This window comes from Carica papaya, chromosome 1, assembly GCF_054855325.1.
Source record: "Carica papaya isolate Zhongbai chromosome 1, ASM5485532v1, whole genome shotgun sequence".
NCBI lineage: Eukaryota > Viridiplantae > Streptophyta > Magnoliopsida > Brassicales > Caricaceae > Carica > Carica papaya.
The window spans coordinates 27,697,772-27,712,926 of record NC_142309.1 but is presented as its reverse complement, the minus strand read 5'-3'; the positions used below and the strand labels follow the sequence as shown (position 1 = coordinate 27,712,926).

Sequence of the window (15,155 nt, the reverse complement as noted above, 5' to 3'; positions counted from 1 at the left end):
GGACCCCACTTCCTCGAGATATCAATCAATCCATCTGGACCGTCCACATCAGCAAGTGGACCGACTGTTTTAGTGGGTACCACTTCCGGTCTCAGAAAGGCGGTGGAGGCCAGTGGTGGTGGTAGTTGATTATAATAGCACGACACGCATGATACGGAGTGAAAAGCCCAAAATACCCCTAAGGGTAAATTAATAGCAATCGACGGTTAGTATCCCTGGCATATTACCATAGTCCGCGACGTAGGAAATCATTTTCTCATCATTCTCGTTGCATGAAACGGACGTGGCCGTAACCACTGGACATTTGGTACCGTCACGCGCGCGACCGTGACTGTTACGTAACGCACTCAAAGAGACGATGTTATTACCGCGACTGCCACTGAACGACTGCTGATGGGGCCCACACCCAAAAAATACCGAATTTTATGTAAATAAATAAATAATTTATTTGTTTTTTTTGAACGAGGAACATGTTTTATGTGAAAAAAGAAAAAAGAAAAACAGCTGTGTTTGGATTACGAAGAAGGACAAAGTTTTTAACGGAATTACGAAAATGCCACTCTAAATGAGGACAAACCGCAAAGCCTCTCTTCATTTTTGGTGCTTACCAGTTCAATGGCATTTAGGCGTTAATCGCCTTCCACGCCAAAGACAAAATATTCAGTTTCAATTCTTTCCCCCCAAATTCAGCTGATTAAAAGCACACGTTTTCGTTGTGAGTGAAAAGTCCAAACTGTCATTACCCTCAATGATTAACTGAAGGTTCAGTAGGGGTATTATTGTCTTTTCAACTGAACCCTGCAGGTACACTCAAAAATATGGAGCGAAAGCAAAAATATTCGAGCCTTTTCTCACTACGCGACAACCACCGCCTAGTCTGATTTCTTCCGACAAATGTCAGCAACCCGGTTGTGGCGACACGTGGACGGTCGGATTTGCTTCCGCAGCCAGCGAACGAGAGACTGTTTCGCGCTAACCATGGTTAAATTCTACAGTTTCAAACTTTAACCATGGTTATGTGTCGCCGCTTTAAACTTATTTTTTTTTTTCTCTTACTTTTCCCACTTCCTTCGAGTCTCTCTCTCTTCCATGTCTCTGCATCTCTCTCCTTCTCTGTCTGGTTATGAAGCTAGGCTAGCCGCCTTAGGGGACTACTCTGCTCCGCTCACCCCTCATCCACTTGGTTGAGTCGACGTTTCGATTCGTTTTTCGTTGGAAAAGAATCACTGAATCTGCCGGAATTTTGTAGAACCGGATGGCAGTTCCTGGTGTTTTCTCGGAGATTTTCCTTGGAAACAGTCATAATCTTTCTGTATCTAAACTATCACCGGAGTGAATTGATTTGTATTTATTTTTCTTTAAGCTGAATCCAGCTCATGAAGTTCAAGTGCAGCTAATACAGATATATATCATGGTAGCTTCTTTGATAGAATAATTGTCGGTACTTGAGTTTTTGAATCCAAACCCTAGCCGTTTTGTTTTAGCTCAACTGCAGAGAGAAGCAGCGGTTTTTTTAGCTTCCATTCACACTTAAAAGAGAACAAAAGAAAAATTCAAAAAAGAAGAGAAAATTTTTTTAGGGGAAGAAACGAAGGGAGAACTCGAAATTTCCTCGGCAATGGCTGTGTCTACGGCTTCCAGAGAAGTGAGCATATCTTCTTCCGATAACCAGCAGATTCAGGCAACCCCACTAACAGTCGTTCCACAGAAGAAGAAACGAAACCTCCCTGGAATGCCAGGTAAAATTACTAGAAATCTCACCTCAATCTCGTTAACTGAATTATTGGGTTCTTTTTACGACACTGAGCTAACAATTTTTTCTTCTTTCTTTTTGATTATCATCTCGGTTCTCCTAGATCCAGATGCCGAAGTAATCGCTTTATCGCCCAAAACACTGTTGGCTACCAACAGATTCGTGTGCGAGATCTGCAACAAAGGTTTTCAACGTGACCAGAACCTGCAGCTTCACCGAAGGGGCCATAACCTGCCGTGGAAGCTGAAGCAGCGAACTAGCAAGGAAGTGCGCAAGCGAGTTTACGTGTGCCCGGAGCCCACGTGCGTGCACCACAATCCCTCGAGAGCTCTGGGCGACCTCACCGGCATCAAGAAGCACTTCTGCAGAAAGCACGGGGAGAAGAAATGGAAGTGCGAGAGGTGCTCGAAAAAGTACGCTGTACAGTCCGATTGGAAAGCACACATGAAGACCTGCGGCACTAAAGAATACAGATGCGATTGTGGAACCATTTTCTCCAGGTTTTAATTCGTCCCTTTATCATCTTTCTTTACTTCTATTGCGCTTTTTGGTTCTGGTACTTTTTATTGATGGCCTTTTTGGGTGTTGATTTTCTCATTTGGCTGGTGAAGGAGGGATAGTTTTACAACGCATAGGGCGTTTTGCGATGCCTTAGCAGAAGAGAACGCGAGGAGTCAGCAAACCCTAGCGGTTACGGGCGGAGAGGGGAATAGTGACCAAAATGCGAAGAGTGGTGTTGTGGTTGCATCACCCCCACCACCTCCCCTCACTCCGTCTACTACAATAGTATCTCCGGGTTTGTCGATGCAAAGCTCAGGTCATTTTCTTTGGTACTCTTACTATATATAAGTAAAAGTAAATGTAAGGACGAATAATGATCTCTTTTGCCTTCAAAACTTGTTTATTTGTTTGTTGTTCAAGCTTGAAGCCTCATTTATTTGGGTTGCTGGTTTTTTCAATGACAGTTTTGTCTCTTTTTGGTGTTGTTCTCGTTTTGATATAGGATACTTAGACAACTTAACCAAACGTGTGTGGGGCGGGGGGGGAGAGACAGCAAAGCTTTCTTTTTTTTTTTACATGCTTGGCGGTTATGTAGAGGGGGTTTGCATATTCTCAACAAGCACAAATATCGAAAAGGGGTTGGGAAGAAAAAGAGAACAGCCGAGAGAAAGGATACCGTTTTCGGCCATCCCTTTACTTCCCCTAGCGTTAAAAGTTGGGATTCCTGAAAGCTTTTGGAGAGAAACCTCTTTTTATTAAAACTCCCCTTTTTCCTGGTTCCTTTTTCAGGTGTTACACCAAGGCATTATTATTTACTCTCTCTGCATTCTATTCATAAGTTTCCTGTAGTTTAATCTCTCATGTTTGTTTTTTTTTTTTTTTGTTCGCAGAAATGTCAGAAAATTCAATGAGGGTGTCACCTCCAACGCAAGGCGCCATAACATGCTTATCCTCCACGGGCACAGCCACGGTCACCACTCCAAGATCATCGTGTTTAAACACTAGTACTGTCTTTGCCAGTATATTTGCATCATCTCTTCCTGCGGCAGCCGCTCTCGTAGAACCTACATCTCTTTCTCTGTCTTCATCTCTCTACCTCTCCAGCAATGGCGCCTCCTCTTCCCTCTTCCCACCGGGCGGTCAAGACCGCTGCCGCTACGCTCCTTCGCCGCAACCTGCAATGTCCGCAACTGCATTGCTCCAAAAGGCTGCTCAAATGGGTGCAGCCGCATCTAGTCCCTCATTACTTCGTGGCTTAGGCTTGGCCGTGCCTTCTTCTTCTGGTCAAGATAGCCATGTGACAGCTGAGGGGAACCCTGTTACTGCAGGTCTCGGGCTTGGGCTGCCCTCCGAAGGAACATCTAGCTTGACTGATGGTATTATGGGACCGTCCTCTCTCTTCGGCAATAGGCCGACCACTCTCGACCTTCTTGGTCTGGGTATCGGTGCCGGAGGAGCTTCAACCAGTGGACTTTCTGCTCTTTTACCTTCATTTGGAGGTGGGTTCGGTGTTGGAGCAGCACCGAGTACTTCTGCACCATCGTATGGGAGAGGAGGAAACTCGCCCGGACAGATATGGGAGAGCACACCTGAGAGGAAGCCTAATCCATCAGCCTTACTGTAGGAGCTTTCGCCTACAGCAAAAGCAGGAACTCTCCTTGTTTTCGTTTCAAGTCCTCTTTTTATTGAATACAAATAGTTGGATGTCAGAGAATCATAGAGCCAAGAACTACCTTTTTTTTTTTTTTTTTTTTTGGGTTTAGTCGTCTCTTCTTTTTTTTCCTTGGATGGTTAATATGGGAAAGCTGTGATGAAGGTTGAGGAAGAAGGGTGTACAGGAACTTTTCTAGTCATAGCTTAGTTGACATATATATATATATATATATTCATGGCAGAAAAACATTATATTTACTCCCTATACTCTATAGTCGCAGTGGTTCCATTTGTTTTCATAACATTGGTCTACTGTAATGGTGGGCTCGGGCTTGTATGGATACTGGCCTAACTAGACTCCATAACCTATGCCTAAGCAAAACACATATGGAGCATCCCCAGTACCCACACAGCGCTGAAATTGTAGTGGAATTTAACTGTAATTGAAAAACAAAGGATATTCATAAAGTGGGACTCATTAGTCAAGTCAAAGTTGCAGTGAATCCCTGTGTCGTCAGACTGGAAGATGATTTTAATGCAGTGAGTTGGCATATGCATTTATGGGTTATGAGTAATTACATCATCGTAGGACATTAGCTAAGTTTTATGTATGTATGTATGTATATATATATATATATCTTCTCCGCAGAAGGTTTATAATTTAAAATTGGCTAATTGCATTGTTAAAATATGCTAATCTTTAAAACACCTTATAATTCGATTTGCAGTTTGTCCGTCCAAAATTGAAGTTCTTTGAGACAAAACTCCATGAAAACCCACAAAAAATAGAACAAACTATACTCATTTATTTTTATAGAGTTGTAAATTCAAATCATTCGTTACATTTAGTATTTTTTATGTGTAAGTACAGTCTAATTATTAATATATATATATATGTAATGTAGAATAATTCATAAAATAATATTTTTATTGTGTTATAAAAATTATTTTTGATATAATACAACATATATATTTTTTATTTTATCAAATTTAAATTTTTTTTTTATACGCTATGGTTTATCTTGAATAAAATATAAATTTACACAAATTTTTACAATATTTATAAATTTATCCCCAAAATATTATTTAAGAACTAAAATAGAGCTAGCAGGCACGTAATCTGATGTTCCAACCCGACCCAAATTCAATCCGGGTCTTTCAATAAACGGGTCGCCTCTACATTGTTTTTGCAGACAGAACTCACCTCCCCATTGACTTCACTCTCAAATCTTCCAAACATTCAATTCCACCTGCTACTCCATCTCTATAAAATTCTCTCTTCTTCTTTCTCTCTCTCAGTGTTTCTACGTTTGAGAATGTATTTTCAGCTTCTTGCGATCTTTTCTCTTCTTCCTCTCCTTTGTCTTTTAAAATTCCTGCACTCGGTCATATGGATTCCATGGAAAATCCAGAAACATTTCAAGAATCAAGGTATAACGGGTCCTGCCTACTGCCCGATCACCGGAAACACGGTCGAGATCCGGCGTCTCTACGCAGAAGCTCAGTCCAAACCAATATCCGTTGACCTCCACAGTATTCTCCACCGCATCGCTCCTTTCTACCACGTCTGGTCTAGGAAGTATGGGAAGATGTTCCTCTACTGGTTCGGGTGTAAGCCCAGGCTGGCCGTATCCGACCCGGATATGATAAAGGAGATTGCTACGAGGACCGGAGGATCGTTCAACAAGATCCGGTTCAACCCTTTATCAAGGCAACTCTTCGCACAGGGACTTGTTGGGCTAGAGGGTGAGAAATGGGCCTTCCACAGGAGGATCGCCAACCAAGCCTTTACCATGGATCGAGTTAAGGTGAGAAGAAAAAATGGGCTTTTCTTTTATTTTCCGTTTAATTATAATGCGCATTGATGGTGTCGCTCCATTCCGTGGTTAGCTTGAGCATTGATGTATAATATGTAATAAGGAAGTTGGTATTGTCAGGGTTGGGTACCAGAAATTGTTGGCAGCACGGTGAAAATGATGGAGAAATGGGAGGAAATAAGAGGAGGAAGAGATGAATTTGAAATGGAAATTCATAAACAACTTCATGAGTTGTCAGCTGATGTTATATCAAGAACAGCTTTTGGAAGCAGTTTTGAGGAAGGGAAACGCATCTTTCTGTTGCAAGAACAGCATGCTCGCCTCGTTTCTCTGGCTTTGAGAAGTGTTTATATTCCTGGGTTCAGGTAATCAAACTTCTTTTACTTCCAATTTTATTGGAGTTCTCATAAACACACACACACACTTAGTTGATCAATGGCAAAGTAAAGATGTTGAGGAATATATTCTTGCCTGGTAGTTTTTGTTGGAAGATTTTGAGGAGAGCTCAATATAATATTTTATTGAAAATAGGAGGAAGAAGTTAAAAAAATTAATTGAAAAACTAAGTTTTTATCTGTGATTGTTGCTAAAAACCTACATGTATGTAGTTATATATAGTCACTAATACAATTTTTAAAATTTCAAATACATGAATGATATTTAACTCTAATTGATGAACTATAACTACTTAGGAAAACTTAAAAACTCGTATTAAAATCTAATTCATGAACTACAATCACCTATAAAAATTAAAAAATAGATATTTATATCTTTAACTTCATAAAGAGTCTCTAAATTATTATTTTAAACTCCTTAAATAAGTTTTCTTAATTTGTAAATTATTATTTTTTAACCCTTTAGAAGATAAAGAATCTCCTTTTAACTTGCAAATTATTATTTCTAACAGTTTTCACCTCACCGTGAACTAGTGTTGTAATTACTTGAGACTGGTTTTCATGCAAATTACCCAGGTTTTTACCCACCAAGAATAACAGAGAGAGGTGGAGACTTGAGAAGGAAACTCGTCAGTCAATAAGGACATTGATTGAGATGATCAGCAGGGACAAAGCCAGAGAAAATTCAAGAAATCTACTTAGTCTTCTCATGTGCTGGTACAAGAACGAGGATGGTGAAGAAGAGAGATTAGATGTGGAGGAAATTATAGACGAGTGCAAGACATTCTATTTTGCAGGGAAAGAAACAACTGCAAATCTTATGACTTGGGCTCTTGTCCTTTTAGCCTTGTACCCAGACTGGCAAAGCAAGCTTCGCGAAGAAGTTACCAATGTTTGCGGACCCAACAAATTTCCTACTGCAGATAAACTGAACGAGCTTAAACTTGTAATTGCTTTCATTAATCTTTATTACCCTTATACTCTTCTTGCTTGAATAATTAAAGAAAAGGTTAGTAATGTGATTGTGTTAATTAACAGGTAAGCACGGTGATCAACGAGACACTTAGGCTCTATCCTCCTGCAGTGATGTTGACGAGGGAAACATCTGAGAAAGTGAAGCTGGGAAACATTGACATTCCTGCTAAAACCCAGCTGTACTTGGCCATCGCTGCTGTACATCATGACACTGAGATATGGGGGGAAGATGCTAATGAATTTAATCCATTGAGATTCAAGGAGCCTAGAAAACAAACAGCAGCTTTTCTTCCATTTGGGTTGGGTCCTAGAACCTGCGTTGGTCAAAATCTAGCATTGGTTGAAGCAAAAATTATGCTGGCTATCATCCTCCAACGCTATTCTTTCGTCTTGTCACCAAGTTATATTCATGCTCCTATGCTGTTTATGACAGTGCAGCCTCAATATGGGACGCACGTCCTTTTTCGCAGGATCTCCAATTCATGACTTCTTTTTTTTTTTCTCAACCTTCAATCGAAAAGGTAAAAGATACCCAAGTCTCCCATTTAACTTTTATGTACTTTTCTTTACTTGTATATATTACCAAACCAGTAGAATTATGTTAAAATCTTGTGGGATAGAAGCTATGGTTACTTGGGTAGGGGCACTGTGACCATAGTTATAGAGAACCATTTATGTTAAAGAAAAAGATATCGAGATTATCTCAGTAATTCCTTATTATATTGTTCAAATTGCTTAAGAAGAAAGCAGAAGCAGTCCAGCGAAGGAGAAGCAGAAGATTAGATTTAAGTTTTTTCCAAACCCCTTTTTCTGAAGGCGAAAATACGGTCTCATTCAATAGCCACCGCCGAGACGACGCCGTTTTGGGAAGGGATTAAGTCTTCTTCCTTCTTCAAGGGATTCTGCGAGTTGCTGCGTTGACCAAACAATGATGATGCGTAACCTTTTGAAAATAGTTTTTACTTGTAATAAAAATTTATTTAAAATTTTTAAAAATTAATTTTGTTAAACATAAAATTTTTAATTTTTTAAATAACAATATATTGTTATATTTAACTATAAATATTTTTAACTAACAATTATTTTAAAAATTTACCGTATAAATTACAACTTATCCAAAAATATAATTAATTAGTGTTTTGGCATGTGTATATATATATATATTATAGTTCTATATATAATTTTTTTTTTCATAAATAACAACATGCATACAGATTTAAATATAAATTCATGTCAAAAAATAAAACAATATACCCATATAAATTATAGATGTTAGATTTGAAACGAAAACCTGCACGTCCTGTAATAGATATTTTAAATCAACGTGTGGTCATTTAAAGTTATCATACTCTCTTTATTTCTAACGAGGAAATAATATAATAAAAAAATTCTTACGCATAATTTGGATACCATAATTATTTAATTATATCATTACGTTTTATTTGATGCATTAAAATTTAATATCTATTTAATTTTAATAAATCACTTTCGAACGTAGTTCAATTAATTTGATAACTTCTTATGCACGTGTAAATTCGCACGGGTTAATTAAAAAAACTCAAGGTTATAATCTTTAATTTGGTTTAACCAATTTAGGGTTGAAATTCATTTGGGTAATACAATTTCTTTTTGGGGCCTCGAGTTACATAATAAGACCCAATACAAAATTAGTCACGTAATTGGCCGACGCAGTCCAAAAACAAAGTTTTGTATTTTGTCTCAGAACAGTTTTCTGGCTCTTCAATTAAAGAAGGATCAGTTCTGTTTTCTGCACCTACATTTTCCCATCTCCTATTTTATCCACAAAAATTTGAACTCAAAAAAACACACACACACATATATATATATATATATAATAAATAATTATTATTTCAAAATTTATTTTTTTGGGTAAAAATTATGGCGGTTGGGGGGGAAATACCAAGTTAGTGGTAATGGAATTAGATGCTCAACTGGTGGCTGAGCAGACCGACAACTCAAACCAAGTGATTAGATCACATCCACCGGTTCATATTCCATATAATATAAAGTTCCCATCATATCTTAAACCTAAATTTTGTTTATATATAAAAATATGATTAATTAGACACCATTTTAAACACAAATATTAATGTAATTAACAATTAATGTCAAACCCATTTCATCATCATACGATTGTCAAATACCCATTTAAGAATTAATTAATATACGTAAGCTGATTAATCAGTATATATATATATATATATATTTTTCTTCTGTTTTGATTATAATTAATATTTTGATCCAGACACATTCAGTTTTGTATATTGACGTCAAAATCGAATAATGACGCACATTTTTATTCATAAATATGTACCAAAGTTTTTAGGACATGGGTTGGATTTTTCTTTTCGAGTGAGGAAGTCAATCACCTTTTTTTGTATATTGACAAGTGAATATTTATTTATTTATTTTTTTTATAAGACATTTTTATATTTAAAAAAGAAAAGAATTTAATTTAATTTAATTTATTTGTTAGTAATTATTTATAATTTTATAGGATGGGAAGGGCTCCTATTTTTGTGCGTTTACCAGACGCCTTCTTCCTCCCAGGTCGGACAAACAACGGGAGAATTTCCCATATTGACGGTCGAACGACGTCGTAGTGAGGTGAGTGAAGCTAAATCCAAGGGTGAATAAGAGGCCAGTTGTCACTTTCCTTTACGACTCTTTAGGGTTTTCAAATTTCGCGTTAGCTAGCTAGCCGCCAACCAATTTTGTTTGGACCGATCATCAGGCAAAATCTAAGATTCCGGAAAAACATTTCAGCAGGGTAAGGATAGGTCGCTTCGTGCCTTACACACCGAAAACAAACCTTCACGAGATTTGACGTAATTAAAGAAAAATATAAATCTTGTTTTTTTTTTTTTTTTCAACGGTGAAGAGTGGATAAAGGGGTAGAATCGGATTTCTGTGGTATTTATTTACTGATTTGTTCATTAAGACCTGCGTCTAAGCTCTTGCTCCTGGAATCTTGGGTTAGGGTTTGCATCATTTCTTCTTGTGCTTTCTCAGTTATAGGTATGATTTTATCTTCTTTTTTTTTTTTTCAGTTCCGCTCGCCTATCTTTGACTTTGATTTCTATCAAGATTTCATTATTTTTTGTAATCGCCTGTTGTTTTCTGATTATCTGGGACTAATTATGTAAGGGCACCACTTAATCATCTTTTCTTTTATTTCTTGATTATACGTGTGTGTATGTTACAGCGAAAGGAGAAAAAATTATTTATCTAGGGTTTATGCTTCAGCGATTCTTATTGGATCGTGTTTAAATAGTGTTATTATTCAAGTTTGGAAGGAACCCGCAGAATATTATTATCGGATCGTTCTAGTGAATCGATTGTTGCGAATTGCCTTTACAAAGGCGTAAAGGTCGTTTTATGTTTGAATTTCTTCTGAATTATCACTTAAGTAATTATCTAATTCCCTTATGTTTTCCTTTCAGGCTTACTTGCGAATTTCTGTTATGCGTTCTGAGCCAGAAGAGTGATTGTGTCTTTAGTTCGTATTGGACTGTATGCTTTGGAAGTTATGAAATATTCTCTTTTATGTAGTGGTACTGTTGTGTTCTCTGTAAGAGACTCGTTCAAGCAAAACTGTTTTGCTTAAGTAGATAAGATGCCACCTACTTATTTTGCAAGACTCAGAACTGCTGCTAAGAACGGAATCCAGAGACCATTAATTGGTCAAGAAGGCAGGTACCAGGACTCGCTTGAAGTTTTAATTGAGCAAGGAAAGTTTGGGCTATGCAGTAATAGGCTATTTCATTCTTCACAACTTGTGGCACATACAGACTCGAAACTACTTTTGCGACCTGGAACTGTTTTTGCTGCGACAGATTTGCTTTTATTTAATCAAAGAAAGAACCTTGCTGTTGTTGGAGCACTTTCCCGCCCATTCTCGGTTCCTTCTGTGTCTGGCCCGACATTTCAGGTCTGTGGTTATCACGTTGATCGCGCTCTCTCTGAGTCTTGTCAATTATCAGTAAGCAGCAAGTTTCAGGGTAAACCAATGGCAGGCTGTGGTTCTAAAGCTCTGCTGGGTGAAGTATGTTTAGATAGTTTTTATTCAAGGTGTGCAAATCCTTCATTATTTAAAAGCAATGCTGGTACAGTTTCTAGAAATACATTAAGTTTGTATAGATGCAGAAAAACTAGCATGAGCTTGAAAAGCCAAGAGCAGCCTGGAAATTATTCTGTTTATGGATATTTAATGTACAATGCTGCCAAAAGATGGGTGAATGTTTGGCCATACACAGAGTCAGGATTGAGATATTTTCATATCTCATCTTCTACATGCTTTTCTGCTGGAACTGCCCCTGATGTGTCATTTGACAACTCTGCCCGTGAAGAGCAGGTCGCAAGTTCTATAGAATCGTCAGAACAGTATGTTCTTAGATGCTCCCTCTGTTGTCCTGTTACTTACTGATCCCTTTTACATGGTTGATTTATGTCGCATGATCTAGTGGCTTTTGGAAGCTTCTATGAACTATTTATGTATTCTTAGATGTGTTCATTATCTTTTCCCCCTGAATAAAGGTCTTCTTTAGAGAGACAAAAAGAAAATAGAATGTTGCGAACAGTGCATGATAGGCCTTCATCATGTTTTTATCATTTTATTGAACTTTTTGACTGGTGGACATGTTCCAGTTAAGACATTTTATGGTGAGAGTGACTCATAGTGCTCATGGATGTTATGCTGGTTGAAATTGGCTACAGGAAGATACCAGCTGGCAAAACCCTGAAGCTACTGTCAGGATCCTGTTACCTCCCTCATCCTGATAAAGAAGAAACTGGTGGGGAGGATGCACACTTTATTTGTGTGGCCGAACAAGCAGTGGGTGTGGCAGATGGTGTTGGTGGCTGGGCAGATCTCGGTGTTGATGCTGGGAAATACTCTCGGGAACTTATGTCGAATTCTGTGACTGCAATTGAACATGAGCCAAAGGGTTTAGTTGATCCAGCAAGGGTCTTGGAGAAAGCTTACTCCAGCACAAAGTCCAAAGGTTCGTCAACAGCATGTATCATAGCACTGACAGACCAGGTATTTATTTCCTTTTCAGGAATTTTTTTTTCACTTGCGTTTATTCTAAGGAAGCAATGAGCACCTTTTTTTTTTCTCTAGCAGTGATTTGATTGGACTATGGTTACCTTTGAATTTTTCTGTTAGTATGATATACTAGGACAATCTGAGGACTTGCTTGCCTAAATGTTTTTATAATAGGTTGTGTAATACATGCTAAAACTCATAATGTAAAATTTTCGGGAAGACAGTGGTTTAACAATGGACTGGTAATACGAAAACAAGTCGGTGTTCTTTTAGAATCTTGCTTATTACACAGTTAGGAAATATTGGAAAGAATAATAGCTTGTGGTCCTGCAGTAGATTTGTTCTTTGCGTCACAGTGCTCCCATGATATATCTTTTGTGGTTTGTTGACATAACTTGAGTAATGGATTTTGTTTCGCCCCAGTCCATTTTGTCGGAATATATCAATACTGCAGATTCTTAATGCAGGGTCTTCACGCAATTAATTTGGGAGACAGTGGCTTTATGGTGGTTCGAGACGGATGCACTGTATTTCGATCCCCTGTCCAGCAGCATGGTTTTAACTTCACCTATCAACTCGAGAGTGGAAATAATGCTGATTTACCTAGCTCTGGTCAGGTTTGTTATGCATGTCCTCTTCATGCTCTTTATCTTTAAACTTTTGGTATTGAGCTGTGGCTGAATTAATTCATGATATTAAGGATACCAATGTGAATTCAAGTTTTAATATGATAGGATTTGCCATCCTCGAGGCCATTTTTTCCTCATAGTAATTCAATATTAGAAAGTTTTCCTGTTACCTTGTTCTATATTTGAGAAATTAAATAAGATGGATGCCTCATGTAATAGAGGTTGCTTGAAACTCTTTACAAGTACAAATATATTACTTTTAGGCTCCTTGTTACATTCATTTGTCTTCTTTGTTATGTTTTTATCTTTCAAGATTTTATGGTCATTGGACAATGACTAGAAGATGAAAAAATCATGATTATTTGGTAATTATAACGTAGTTGCTTAATTTGGAATTGCTCTTAGCTAATTGTGGTTTTTCATTTTAGGTTTTTACAATTCCTGTTGCTCCTGGGGACGTTATAATTGCTGGAACAGATGGCTTGTTTGATAACTTGTACAACAATGAGATTACTGCAGTTGTGGTTCATGCCATGAGAGCTGGCTTGGGACCTCAGGTGACAGCACAGAAGATAGCAGCATTGGCACGTCAACGGGCACAGGATAAGGACCGGCAAACACCTTTTTCCACTGCTGCACAAGATGCTGGATTCCGCTATTATGGTGGCAAGCTGGATGACATCACTGTTGTTGTTTCATACATTACTGGTTCTGATGAGGTGTGGCTCTTGTTCTGTTAGACACGCACATACAATTAGAGTTGCTCCTTCATTTGTCTGTTTTATGAGACTCAACCTTGACCTATTGTGGATAAGGTTCATGTGCTATCACAAGGAACTGTGGGATTTGCTGAAAATGAATAGTTAATTTAAAAGTAATTTTGGTTGTGGCATTAGCTAGACTATCTGCTGTAGCCCATAAGTCGATTGGAAGTTTTGGTTCTTGGAACCGGGAGTAAGGAGATTCGCTGATAGACCTGCAAATAAATTTAGTTCTTGTTACATGCATAAAACTATATCAGGAGCATAGTTATGACTTGTTAAGTCGATTGGAAGTTTTGGTTCTTGGAACCGGGAGTAAGGAGATTCGCTGATAGACCTGCAAATAATTTAGTTCTTGTTACATGCATAAAACTATATCAGGAGCATAGTTATGACTTGTTAAATCCTTAGCACAACTGGCTAATGGTAGTATAAGTGCTGGAAAAAGTTGCATTCCCTTAGTTGTTGAACTTGAACTTTTTTCTTTCTTTTGAAATAATAGTTATTGAACTTTAACACTGACATACTTACGTGTCAAGATTCAAATGTTCCATTTGAAAACGCACTCACAAATGAGACAAGGTGCTATTTCGTTCCTAACAATGGTTGGAACATCTTGATTTCATGGGTATCGATTCTCCTCTCTTTGGATCACATACAGAAGCTGTAATTCATGCAAGTATTGAGCGGGGTTTATAACTCTGTCCAAGCTCGAGGGGAGCTTGTGCTTTTCCGGCCAATAAAAATGTCTTCACATATCAACTTATTTATTTAGCATAGATTGCTCTCATCCTAGCTGAGTTTTTGCAGTGCCCACATCGCCAAATTTCTCTGCATTGAATTTAGTGAAGCGTAGCTGCATGATCTTTTTAGAGTGAAATTTTGGTGTTGGTCATCTGGTCGAGTATCCTTTTTCTTGTTATCAATTGAGTACATATATATTTTTTCATAGGACACTGACATTTGTTTTTTCCTTATGATGCAGGAGAAGAAGTCGTCTTAAGGACTAATTTTCCTGAGTAATCCTGTTAGTAACCAATTTTGTCATTAGGGAATCAAATATTACTCGTGTACGTACGTACATTGGTGGATTGTGCAGCCTCTGTTTTAGTCAGTGCTTTTCATGTGGTGGTTGAGGTGCTGTATTGAGATCTTGGAGGGGGAGATTATATCTAGATATGTTTTACACGTTCAAACCACAACTGTCTGATTTGTAAATAAATATTCCTTGTTTTCTTTTTTCCTCCTTATTATCTGTATATGACAGTTTGCGTGTGACAGCAGATATAGACGAGACAGTATGACTTCGTTTATGCCCGCCTCCACCTGCCATTCTGGCTGTTTTGCCGACAGTGCCCGGCAGACATGGCTTACGTCTTGACAGCACGCAACGAGGGCATGTTTTTGTTGCATGGTGGTATGTGGGATGTGACAGGAAGACACTTGGCAACCAAATCAATCAGGTTTTTCCCGACAGCCATCAACTGTAAGACCTAATTTTAAAGACTTGGCTGTAAAAATTGAATTTTAGAAAGTCTAATCAAAGTTCTAATCTTAAATAAATGCTTCGTTATTAACATTCAGAAGTAAATTTTTATAAGTT

At 38.0% G+C, this 15,155-nt stretch overlaps 3 protein-coding genes across 6 annotated transcripts; all 3 read left to right on the top strand.

Moving 5' to 3' along the window:
- Positions 1–1,046: 1,046 nt before the first annotated feature.
- LOC110813545 (zinc finger protein GAI-ASSOCIATED FACTOR 1-like) lies at positions 1,047–4,410 on the top strand. 2 transcript variants are annotated; one of them, XM_022040730.2, is made up of 4 exons: positions 1,047–1,739; positions 1,863–2,253; positions 2,365–2,570; positions 3,145–4,410. In XM_022040730.2, the coding sequence occupies exons 1-4, from the start codon at positions 1,619–1,621 to the stop codon at positions 3,876–3,878; spliced, it is 1,452 nt and encodes a 483-aa protein (XP_021896422.1). In that variant the 5' UTR covers positions 1,047–1,618; the 3' UTR covers positions 3,879–4,410. The 2 variants fall into 2 exon arrangements, with proteins under 2 accessions (XP_021896422.1, XP_021896421.1); XM_022040729.2 differs by having other exon boundaries at positions 1,048–1,739; positions 1,857–2,253.
- A 651-nt stretch (positions 4,411–5,061) lies between these two features.
- On the top strand, positions 5,062–7,811 carry CYP721A1 (cytochrome P450, family 721, subfamily A, polypeptide 1). Its single transcript, XM_022040728.2, has 4 exons — positions 5,062–5,715; positions 5,845–6,089; positions 6,696–7,065; positions 7,158–7,811. Exons 1-4 carry the CDS (start codon positions 5,224–5,226, stop codon positions 7,578–7,580), a joined length of 1,530 nt encoding a protein of 509 aa, XP_021896420.1. The 5' UTR covers positions 5,062–5,223; the 3' UTR covers positions 7,581–7,811.
- Positions 7,812–9,601: 1,790 nt separating this feature from the next.
- On the top strand, positions 9,602–14,793 carry LOC110813546 (Protein phosphatase 2C family protein). 3 transcript variants are annotated; one of them, XM_022040733.2, is made up of 6 exons: positions 9,602–9,722; positions 10,559–11,498; positions 11,832–12,156; positions 12,630–12,779; positions 13,220–13,510; positions 14,538–14,793. In XM_022040733.2, exons 2-6 carry the CDS (start codon positions 10,732–10,734, stop codon positions 14,553–14,555), a joined length of 1,551 nt encoding a protein of 516 aa, XP_021896425.1. In that variant the 5' UTR covers positions 9,602–9,722; positions 10,559–10,731; the 3' UTR covers positions 14,556–14,793. The 3 variants fall into 3 exon arrangements, with proteins under 3 accessions (XP_021896425.1, XP_021896426.1, XP_021896423.1); XM_022040734.2 differs by lacking the exon at positions 9,602–9,722 and adding an exon at positions 9,729–9,885; XM_022040731.2 differs by lacking the exon at positions 9,602–9,722 and adding an exon at positions 9,892–10,133.
- The last annotated feature ends 362 nt before the right edge of the window (positions 14,794–15,155 follow it).